The sequence below is a fragment of the Malaya genurostris genome, chromosome 3 (assembly GCF_030247185.1).
Source record: "Malaya genurostris strain Urasoe2022 chromosome 3, Malgen_1.1, whole genome shotgun sequence".
In the NCBI taxonomy this organism is placed as follows: Eukaryota; Metazoa; Arthropoda; class Insecta; order Diptera; family Culicidae; genus Malaya; species Malaya genurostris.
Genome location: NC_080572.1, coordinates 126,526,035 through 126,538,252, shown reverse-complemented (window position 1 = coordinate 126,538,252; position 12,218 = coordinate 126,526,035). Strand labels below are relative to the sequence as shown.

The window sequence follows — 12,218 nt, the reverse complement described above, 5'->3', positions numbered from 1 at the left end:
TATATAATGTAAGGTAAGGATGCGAATTCAACACTAGATTGTCCAGGGAAGTCACAGTCGCCCCTACTCTGAACAACGACGCATCGATTCTTCGATCGAATGTGATTCGGTCGAATCCTAGTTACCTTTGATTTTGCTAGAGTTATTAGGAATACGAATGAAACACGGTCGAAAAAACGACACGTCGCCATTCAGAACAAGGGCGAATGCCCTCGCCTCTGGCCGAATCAGTTTCGCCGTCAATGCAATTTGTATAAGTACCGATATCGAACCGGATCGGAAAGTGCAAAAGTTCACGAATGCAAAAGTTCAAACTCTGTAACTCGATCGAAGGTGCTTTTGTATGGAAAATTCGGACTCGATCGAGCACAGAACACAAAATGCCTCCCTCGTTCGAAACAATCCGATACGAACGACATACTGAACCGGGATGAACACTCATCTCAATTGGATCAAGATAATTCAAATTGGTGACCAATTCCAGGCATAAGAATGCCTGAAACCACCCAATGGCCTATTGTCAATTTCAAGCAGTACTAGTCATGTCAACTTCGTGATCAATCCAGATGACATAATCGCCCTTATTCTGAATAACAAGCAAAGATACGCGCCCTGTAGTTCATCATCCAAAGCTTAGGGCAATAGGATAGTTACTAGTAAGAATATAGAATTTATGAACGTGTTGCACACTTCCCACGTTAAGAGTATTAGTAAGAGTCACAAAGTGGGTTGATAATCGAGACATTTATAGTAATATGGTAGCTCCCTATCAACAGTTGCACTCTGTCCCACCGCTTGCTAATACTCCGCACCTCCTCATTCTGCTAAAAACAGGAGTCACCAGTCATCATTTGACACCGGGTAGGTATGAGGTGGGAGCTTGTGACGACCAGAGCTAAGTCAATCAAACTGCCGATACAAACAGTATGATATGATATTTGTCGCTCTTTCCAGGATGTCGTGCACCTTTGACCCCCATATGTATGTGCTTACAAATATTTAAAAAAAATCCGGTCCGTTTCCGGTATTTTCTAAAATGACCGCACTCACCGCTTGGTGGAGCGCGAGATTAATTGCATTGTTATCATTTCGACCAAAGTGTGCCATAAAGGACTATTCACACATATCCGGTCCGGTTCAGGGCCGGCACGACACTGTGCACGTATACTGATATTATTTCATTAGCGGCCCTTACACGATCATTAAAAGTGTCATTACTAAGTAATGTCACTTCTGCTCAAACGCTCGTCATTACTGCATTACTGTACATCATTACTTTTTGGCATTACACGTTCATTATTAATTATGCGTATTTGTAACTACTCCAGCAATAGCAATAGCAATATTTTTATTTTCGTTTAGCTGAAAATAAATTTGATTTACCATTGAAACGTTAATGTTAATGAAATATTAACAATTTAAATCTACACTTTGTCATTTTTTCGCGTATAGTCCTAAAGATATTCAGCATTTCCACAAAAAAATAAGAAGAAGAAATAATGTTGGTAATGATGGAAAATCCGAAATTCCATCATTACTCGTATCATTACTGAACTCGTAGACCTTACACGATCATTAAAAGTGCCATTACTTTTTAGTAATGACACTTTTAATGATCGTGTAAGGGCTGCTATTCGTTTTCTATGCGCGCATTCACACCTATCCGGCACCGTGCCGTTTCAGTGCAGCTTGCCGTCAGTGTAGTGTCCGTCCGGCAAACTCAAATTCGTCGTCACCGATATTTTTTTTAATTTTCACTGAAGTCGGTATATCACTGCATTTGCTGTGCCTAAACGGAAGCGGCACGGAAACGGAACGGAAGGATTCCGATAAAAAAATAACACTGAAGGCACTTTCACTGAACCGTCACGAAACTGAAATGTGTGAATAGTCCTTAGAAGCTAACGAATCGAAAGGGTTCTCACGGTTTGACATTTGCATTATGAATGCGATGATGGGAACTCAGCAGTGCAACCAATTTATCACAATTGGTGCCAGTTTCACGGAGGACCGTAGATGTGTGCCAAAAAAGATCGTGACTGTCACAGCACGCTGGCAACAATAGCTCCAGCTAGTGCTATCGTAACCAACATCTCAGTCCTTCGGGGCCATAAAAGCTAGCAAGTCAGTGAGAGCAAAGTAAACAAAATGAAGTACAATACAACACTTCATTGATTGTGAAAGTCAGTATTACAATTTGGCAGCGCACGTTTCATAACGATATCACCTTTATAATCAAACATAAAAAAATCAACTTTCACAGCTAAATATCACAGATATTTGGCAACAACGAACTTATATACTTCTTCGTTGTTTTCGTCTTTGCGGAAAAGATGATGGTCACGAAAACATGGCGGCCTAGCAGGGACTTGGACTGTCATGTCTGGAAATTCGTTTGTGGTAGACCCAAACAATCCAGATAAATTTTTGAGTTCTGACAGATTTTTGAAAAAATAACCTGGCAACTCTGATGGAGACAAAACGCAAAACAAACACACGCTCAGTTAGGTTTTTTACCGTCACTGCTAACCTCAATCGGATGAACACATTTTGACAGTTCAGCAGTACTGTTTGTAAACATAAATTTCTTTTGTTTGTTTATTGACAAATTGGATCAGACCATTTACGGTTCGTAGTGCCTAAATAAAGTTTTAAAACATTTGTTCAAGATTGAATACGGTTTGTGTTTGATATTTATTAAATAAAAGTGACTAGTTACAAAGTGTAAAGATGATTGTTTTAGATGTGCTCTTCGATTTTTGTTCAAGTTTGTTTGTAAACAGTACCACTGAACTGTTTGTTTGTAAACAGTTTGTTTGTAATTAGGTTTTGCACGAACATGCCATAACCTCACAAAATTAACAGAATGAACTTTTTTTGACAGTCGACGTGTACTTGTTTACAGTTTAAAAGTTCATCGTTCGAATGTAAAAATTGCAAGTCGCCTCACACTCAACAGATTCATACATATATCGATCCTTGATGCTGGAAACACATACAGGGCAATCTTTTTAGTTATTTTCACTGTGGAATACGTTTTTAACAGGCACTTTTTCGTCATTTTTACGATTTTTAACTTGCAATCGCAAAACAAAGCAAGTACACGGCAATTGTCAAAGACGAACTTGATTCATCGGCAGTTCATTTGTGTCGTGAATGTGTGTGAACAGAATGAACTTTTTTTGACAGTCGACGTGTACTTGTTTACAGTTTAAAAGTTCATCAGAAGTTCATCGTTCGAATGTAAAAATTGCAAGTCGCCTCACACTCAACAGATTCATACATATATCGCTCATTGATGCTGGAAACACATACAGGGCAATCTTTTCAGTTATTTTCACTGTGGAATACGTTTTCAACAGGCACTTTTTCGTCATTTTTACGATTTTTAACTTGCAGTCGCAAAACAATACAAGTACACGGCAACTGTCAAAGATGAACTTGATTCATCGGCAGTTCATTTGTGTCGTCATCGTGCAAAACCTAATTAGGTTTTGCACGAACATGACATAACCTCACAAAAATGAACAGAATGAACTTTTTTTGACAGTCGACGTGTACTTGTTTACAGTTTAAAAGTTCATCAGAAGTTCATCGTTCGAATGTAAAAATTGCAAGTCGCCTCACACTCAACAGATTTATACATATATCGCTCCTTGATGCTGGAATCACATACAGGGCAATCTTTTTAGTTATTTTCACTGTGGAATACGTTTTTAACAGGCACTTTTTCGTCATTTTTTCAATTTTTAACTTGCAGTCGCAAAACAAAACAAGTACACGGCAACTGTCAAAGATGAACTTGATTCATCGGCAGTTCATTTGTGTCGTCATCGTGCAAAACCTAATAGCTGTCAAAATTAGTTAATTTTGTTAATTTTTTTAGGTTATCATGTTCGTGCAAAACCTAATTGAATTTTTTATCGTGACGTCACGAATGAACAACAATTCATCCTTGACAGTTCAGCGGTACTGTTTACAAACAAGCTTAAACAAAAATCGAAGAACACGTTTCAAACAATCATCTTTACACTTGGCAACTAGTCACTTTTATTTAATAAATCTCAAAAACTCTATTTAGGCGATATGGACCGTAAATGCTCTTATCCAATTTCTCAACAGTCAAACAAAAAAATTTGTTTACAGTACTGCTCCGATTGAGGTTAGCGGTGACGGTAAAAAACCTAATTAAGTTTTTTATCGTGACGTCACAAATGAACAAGAATCCATTCTTGACATTTCAGCGGTAGTGTTTACAAACAAGCTTAACACATCATCTTTACACTTCGCAACTAGCCACTTTTATTTAATAATTCTTCAAAACAAACGGAATCGAATCGTCAACAAATGTTTATAAGCTTTATATAGGCGAGATGGACTGTGAACGGTTTTATTAGTCTGTCAAAAAAAACTCTATTTACAAACAATACTGCTGAACTGTCAAAATATGTTTATCCGATTGAGGTTAACAGTGACGGTGAAAAACCAAATAACAAGGAACAGAATAAAATGACATGGCAGGAACATTTTTTTCCCTTTATGGGCTACTTTGGCCGAGGGGGGTGGTTACAACGATCCGCACTTTCCATACCGGACGAACTAGGCTATGGTGCCCAAATGAACACTATTAACGAAGGAGGAAACCGGCCTATCATTGATAGGTTCCCTCCAGCATGTAACCCAAGCGACAGATTCCTTTACGGTTATCAATTTGCAACGAAAGATACGAATATCTTCGATTGCAAGTTCACCAGAAAGTTTGTCACTTGGGCAGGAAGTGTGTGCTTCACCCTGTAACCAGTCAATCATTGAGTCGTGCGTCTGTATCGTATTGGTATTTTGTCATCCTATCAACTGCTTCCGTGTCTTAAATGTCCTCGTCGATGAAACTTTGCAAAATTTTGCTTTGTATCCGCTTCGGTCTTGGACCTGCTTTCCTATATAGTCTTTTATGTCTGAAGCGGTACAAACGATTATTACTTTAAAGTTCCTGGATAGATGTAGATATGTTTGATCTACTAACACTATCCATTCTAATCTGCTCTGATTGTTTCTATCTTTGTCGAAGTTACGTTACATTTCCTTTTCTCCATTGCATCGCTTTTTTGACTATGCCGGAGAAACCTTTTAATATCTCAATGTGATAATTTATCAAGAATAAAGAAATAATAATAATTACTTTTTTCTGGGTTTACCGGTCGGTAGGGATGTGCGATACCGAGTCGATACTTTGAGGTATCGATACTTTCTTTCAAGAATCGGGTATTTTTAGTATCGATATCACATCAGAGCGATACTGTTAGTATCGATACTTTTGGTTTCGATACTTACAGTATCGCAACGAATTAAAGTCAATTCCCAGTGCTGCTAATAGAGCGAGAGCCCAGTGCATGAAGCACATTCTCGAGCGAGTGCGAGACGTACTCTATCTCACTCGCACTCCTCCGTGCACGCTTATGAGTCACTCACAAAAAGGTGCATTTTAAACATGAGTGATGTTTTTCTTGGGTACGATGAGTGAGAGTCAGTAGGAGTAAACACTTACTGCTAGGTTACTGCTGCGAGTCAGCTCGCTCTATTTCAGATCATGTCCGTACTCACTCAAAAAGGAAGCAGGAACGAAAATATATAAAAGGCCGCTACCAAGTGGGGATGCATAGAGCATTCACCATTTACCACTTCACATAGGATAATGACAAAAACCATCAACCTTCGATATGCATTGTAGAATTGATTGAGAATTACTGGAATCTGCCGTAATAATTGAAAGAGAAAGTAAACAAAGAGAATAACTGTAATTTGCTCTTGAGACCTTCTCTAATGTTCATCGAGTAATGTTTTCTTCTTTATGATAGTAATACATGCTAAACAAAGTCTTAATGCATAACTTGTGCTGAATCTGACATGGGCATATGGTACCGTTGGAAATTTCCATCTTAAAAAATTGCCAATGACGAAAGAAAGGAATAAATTTTATTCTAGATGATCTAGTAGTGCGTGGGTGCATTAATCTAATGCAATATTGACACCTTTTTTGCGAAAAATTTAAAGAACGCTTTATTCTTGCCACCGGGCGGGTTTGAACGCTTGTTTGTGTTCGCTCTATCCAAGTACTGCGCTCCTGTTACTTTTGTGTATGAAATTCAAGTGAATAGTGTAAATATTTTTGAAACTGCTGTATGAAACATGCTTCGAGCTTGATCAGATTGCATATTAAGCATTGGATCAAAACCAAATACAGTATGAGAATACGAGTGGGAGTAGCAATGCGACGATCTTTGGGGAATACCTTCACAAAAAAGCACTGGGAATCGAACCCAGGTGGGCTGCGTGAAAGGCATCACGCTATATCAGTCCCCAGTAGAACTTTATTTTTTGGCTTCGACGAAGTCCCAGGCTCGTGCATGGATTGGTATGACGTGGACAAGCCGTTGTTGAAATTCGTTCTCGACAATTTCGCTTCGTCCCACAAGCGCACTGAAAGAAAGTGCAATGAGAGAAAACCATCAACAAAACACGCACATAAAGGCCATACTCTCAGTGGATTCAATCATTTAAATTTTTCACTCTCATTACATTCTCTCAGTGCGCCTATGGGACGACGCAAGATTGTGTCTTCCGTTCCGTCCGTCCCTGGTCCCATAGTGATAGCAACAGGAATTGTTTCTATTTCTTCACATTTCGCCTGCGGCTCATCAGTGCTTAAAGTATTTTAAATTTAACTGCCATCTCGCGCCTAGCAGTTCAATTTAAACACTAGCATAGCACTGATCAGTCGAAGGCAAAACGCAAAGAAACAGAAATAAAATATGTGATTTTTGCATAGACCAACACATGCAATGTGTTGACATGCAAATTTTTGAAAAAAAAAAAAGTAAAATGTGAAATCATCATGGCTCCAACACAAAGTGGTTTTTGACGTGGTTCTTTGACGTGGCAAAATTCGTAATATGCGCAAGTATCAATTGATACTTACAGGTATCGATACTTTATTGCCTTTTGATACCTTGTATCGATACCCAAAATTTTGGTATCCCGATACCCTAGGTATCGATACTTTGCCTTCCGAGTACCATCCCTACCGGTCGGGCAGCTGAATAGCGCAGATTCTAGACCAGGCCCATTTATGGATCCAGGATATACAATTTCAATTCCTTGTCAGACGAACTAGTCTATGTTGACCAGCTGAACACTGGCGGCCAGGAATTGTGCATTGATCCTTTCACCATGAGCAAATTCGTTGCTGAAATATTTAAAGAAGATATTCAATTGAAATTATACTCACTAAATATGGCTTGACGGTGTACTTAATCTACAATCTTGGAAGAGGAAATAAATATATGTTTTGCATAGTAGCATATGAATGATGATTGATGAGTGAGTGAATCATTAGTTTGGATCTAAGTAAAAGTGTCGAATGTCTGAGAAAGCGCCAAGCATACTACAATGTAATCTAAGAGAGAGTTATTTCCAACAAGCAACTAAATTACTATGTGTGGATGTTTCGGGCGCTGTTATCCACTCCATTTGCGGTTCCAAGAAACAAATAGTATATGATTCCGTCATCATAAAACCAACTGCATACTGCAAAAGAGATCAAACTTGATTAGTAGATCGCTTCTCTACCCTAGATCAAAGTGTAGTATTTGTTGTAGCATGGACAATGCCTGACAAGTTTGGCACTCTAAGAAAGAGGAACGTATCCATTTTATTGTTCCCATTCTGTGTATTGTTGCCTCTTCTTGTCAGACATTACCCATGGCACCATTAGTGTGCATCCTTCTCCATTGAGTAAGGATACAGACAAGCCCTGGGACCGCGACAGCATCATTCAATCTGTCTCAAGGTTGTGCTAACGCCCAGGGAAAATGACATGGCATGAACATGTAAACAAACCACTGATAATTTTTTTTTTGTTTCGATTATAGAGGTTTTAACCTTAAGGTCATTCGCCTCTTCGGGCCAGAAAATTTTTCTAACCCTATGTGTGGGGTTGGGAATCGAACCCAGGTGGGCTGCGTGAAAGGGCATCGACTTACCCATCACGCTATACCCGTCCCCACTGATAATTGTAAAACGATTGATTCCAGCTCATTTTGTGTGGTTATCATTCTATTCATCTTTTTTTGTGAGGTTAAGCCATTTTCGTGCAGAACCTAATACCTTCAACACCTCCAACCATTGGAGGGTTTATCGCTGTTTAATTTCGAAACAGGAAGCCATATAAAAAAGAAAAAAAGATTTGAATAGCGTTCAATGGCAGTGCTTCACAACCTTTTTCATCCCGTGAACCTCTTTGGAACCATAATAAATCCCTCACGTTTAAATTTGATTTTGTTCGTTGGAGATAGATTTCAACGAAAAATGACACAAGTTTTAAAACCAAATTATTTATTTTGGTTAAAACCAAAATAGATTGAATTTAAAACAAAATAAAGAACACTGCTAGAAACAAACAATTCATGAAATTAATTCGCGTCCCCCAAAAAACACAGGTTGCTGAAAAGTTGTTCTATGGCCTTGACAACAAATATTACAAGGGTTTGGATGATCAGCGACGGTATTTTTTATCTGAACGTCTACATGTTTTCAGGAAAGGTGAGAAATAATTTATTCTAACGAATCTTGAATTCTTATAACACTCGGCAAACCAAAAGTAAATTCATGATAGATTAAACATCGTTTATTTTACCCCGGTTTCAACTATTTAGTCGTTCGGCGGATTGGAGGTTCATCTAATAGAAACATACAACAATAACGTATGGTGATAAGCGGTATAAAACAACGCATTTTGTCGGTTACATTACTTATACCATTATATCTTCAGAACCGAAAGTGACAAGACGTTTTCCGATCTCGTCCAGCTGAGTCGAATAGTATATAACACTAGCGGTATCCGAGGCTCCGTTCGAAAGTCGGTTTTCCAGTAATTCTAATACCATTCTAAAGAAAAAGGCAAACATAAAAAAAAGAAAATCTACCTGCATTAACTCTTACTACTTCTATCGTATGTTGTTAATAATTATTTGTATATTTCGAAGCTTGCATTGCCACTCTAAGTCTAGATAAAATATATTGAACTTTTGACCATTAAAAACAGCTATTTGCTGTGATCCAAGCAACATTAAGCAAACCATACAAATAACCACCGTTGTAATACACACATAGACGCACACAACTGTGTCTGGTAGTTTTTCACCGCGATTCATCATCAAAATCAATGCCTAGTACATCATTCATCACCGTGCTATCATTGATGTCATCGTCAGTCGTATTCAAAAATAGTTAATTCTTCGCCTTTCTTTCGACTAAAGTCGCAAAATTTATCTAATTGTTTGAGGATATAAAGAAATAAAAAAGTTACACTTACCGCAAATTTTCAGAGGTGCTTCCAACTCTAGTAGAATCGGCTGCGACAGGAAAATTTCCCGAGATTTTAAACACAAGCCACGAATCTCATTTTCCGACAGCTGAACATTTTTTCCTGGCCTTGCACCACGAACTGAAATAGGAAAAGCAAATTGCAGATTCAGCACGCAGTTGGATACTGCTTCAAACGAGTCTCATTGTGGTCATTTTATTGCGGATGTTTCCGACGAAAATAAGCTTCCTCCTTCATCAAATTTTTATCTCTCAAATCGAAGGTAGTGCCACTGAATTGCCGATGCATTTGCGACGTTTTCGTCGAGCAATATCGATAGCAACACAAATCTTCTTATTACACTAATTCACATTGAAAAAAAAAACTATCGGTACTTTTACTGTCCTAGTATTTTTACATTACCTTCTAAAAGCATAGCAATCAGATGATCGATGTTTAATGCGTCTGGGTCCGACATTTTGTTGGATTACTATTTTCACTCTCGCGCTAGCTTCACTTTGCTCTTCTTCCGTTATATCTTATTGTTAGCGTTCCGCGACACTTCGAATGAATGAAATTTCCAAAAAACCGTGTATGCGTGCTAGTAAACGAATAGTATTTGTGCAATTAATCTGTTTGCGTAGTGAAATGAGGCTCAGAATGGCACCATTGAACGGAAAAATGGGAAAATTCACAGAATTTTCACACAAGAGGAGAGACGAAAAAGTTGCTACCACCACACAGCACACAGCAACGCGGACTCATAAGGTGAGAAAAGCAGTAGCTCGTTGGCATTTGAGGTTGGTATGAGTCATCCAATGAGAAGATTCACATTTCATCCAAAGGTTCTACTCGTACAATAATTTCAAATAAAACCTCTTGGCTATAACTGAAAAATCCTACATATTTTCGGAGTTGCCTACAGGAAAATAATGTAAGAAAAGATCTATGTTTTTTTTTATATTTCAGTAATTATATAGAAATACTTTTCAAACACTTCAGAGGTTAAAATGTTTTTAACAATTTGCCAAATGTCGTTTAGTCCATTTGGGTAAGACAGTCATGATTATCAAGTAATGAACGGCGAGCAGTTGATGAGACGGCGACAATGAATATTTCATCGATTTTATCACTTCTCACTTTTGACACAAGCTAAGGGGTCGCACAAACTGTTTCTTTAAGGTAACAAGGGGTTTGCTATGGAAAGTTTGATAACCGACGGAAAAAATGGTTAGCACACTGATAAAAATCGACACGTTGTACAGAAGTATTTTACATTTAATTTCGTCGCATACACGCTCTTTGAACATAACTCATGGTTTGAGTTGCGATTACTCAAATTCATAAACTGGAACAATATGTCAAAATTTGAGTATGGATTTGAGTAAAATAAACTCGTTGCCATGAGTTCTCTCGCATTTATTCATACATTAGAGTAAGCGTTGAGTTTTTAAACATTTGAGTAAACAAAATACTTGCAGTTCTGTGTGTTTTCATTCTCGGAATATTCTTATCGAAATTAAGAATGCAAGAATACGTCGTTTTCCATTGCCGTTTCTAGATCCTGTTTTGAAAACATGAATCAACGTCAATCATAGATGTTTTGTGGTTTCAATTGTGCTTAGTGAAAAGCGCAACATAAGAATATCAAAATAATTCAATTTTGACTCCAAACCGTTCAAAAGGAAACGGTTTCGAATCACTATTTTGCGCATTCAAAAGAAAGAAGAATAATTTTGTATAAAAAAATTACGAAAAAAAATTTCTTCATTTTGAGATCAAGGATCCAAAGGATTTTGATCCAAATATTTTTTACTTATTTTGAGTAAAAATTACTCAAGTTTTGACAAATTCGTCCGTTAACGCAAAAATGAGTAGATAGGTCATAACTCAAGTTTAGAGTACGTGCACTTTTTATGAATTTGAGTGATGTGTCACTCAATTTTGAGTTATGTTCAATGAGGGTGTATGACTCTAAAATTCCAAGTGTATAAATACCTTCAAATGATATGTTTATGCACGTTTTCAAATTTTTATGAACCAAATTAAAGTTTTATCAAAAACTACTTTGCAAATTAATTTAAGAGAAATCATTTTATTATTAAGAACAAACAAATATACACACTTAAAACCATTTCTTGAGCTCGGCATAATAAAATGCCGAAACTGATCAGCAACACGTAAATTTGCTGATTGCTCAGTAATCAATACGCATGTTCCTGAACTTCGTTAAATGTATTCACTGATATTTCGGTAAAATGCTTCACTTTGCCGGAATTTGGCATAATTGCTTGCTGAATTTATCAGTAAACAACAGATATGCCGACATCAGCAGAGACGTTTGCCGAGGTTTCGGAATATGTGCTAGCTGTTGCCGAGATTCAGCACGACAGCTGTCATTTATTGCCGCGTTCGAGTGAAAAAATGAATAATCTTCGAAGAAGCGTGGAAAAACTTGCAAGTAAAAATATTGAATAAATAGGGTAACAGAGGTATTTTGGCCACTTCATATATTTTGGCCCACCTAACAAACTTTATCGATTTTATCGGATTTTATCCATGTTAAGTACCCCATGTTGCATCAATTTGATTACCTATCAATATTAAATTACCTATTGCGGGAGGGTTTTCCAAAGATATCACAACATTTGGTGGATATTTGTACAAAGTGGGCCAAAATAAAATCAATCCTAAAGTGGGCCAAAATACCTGCCTCCTTTAAGTGTTAATAAAATGAATTTTTGATCCTGAATAGCGTGTTTATAATGTAGAGAAATTACAAACAAAATTAATTGACTAGATTTTTAATTACTGATGATTCGGTAATTTATTTTTTTTCATTTTTTTGTTTTATTGG

At 37.4% G+C, this 12,218-nt stretch overlaps 1 protein-coding gene across 4 annotated transcripts in view; it reads right to left on the bottom strand.

Annotated features, from left to right (window-relative positions):
- Window positions 1-10,135, bottom strand: part of LOC131437536 (serine/threonine-protein phosphatase alpha-2 isoform) — a 39,803-nt gene extending 29,668 nt beyond the window's left edge. For 2 of the 4 annotated variants that reach the window (XR_009230772.1, XM_058606943.1), the window contains exons 1-2: window positions 9,785-10,134; window positions 9,371-9,502 (exon numbers count right to left, since the gene is read on the bottom strand). Coding sequence is in view for 3 of the 4 variants with exons in the window: in XM_058606943.1 (XP_058462926.1) it covers window positions 9,371-9,502; window positions 9,785-9,839 (187 nt within the window). In the remaining variant the exon portion in view is untranslated. Of the gene's footprint in view, window positions 1-9,370; window positions 9,503-9,784 lie in introns of all 4 variants that reach the window. The other 2 variants (XM_058606944.1, XM_058606945.1) reach the window with 1 other exon arrangement.
- Between the last annotated feature and the right edge of the window lie 2,083 nt (window positions 10,136-12,218).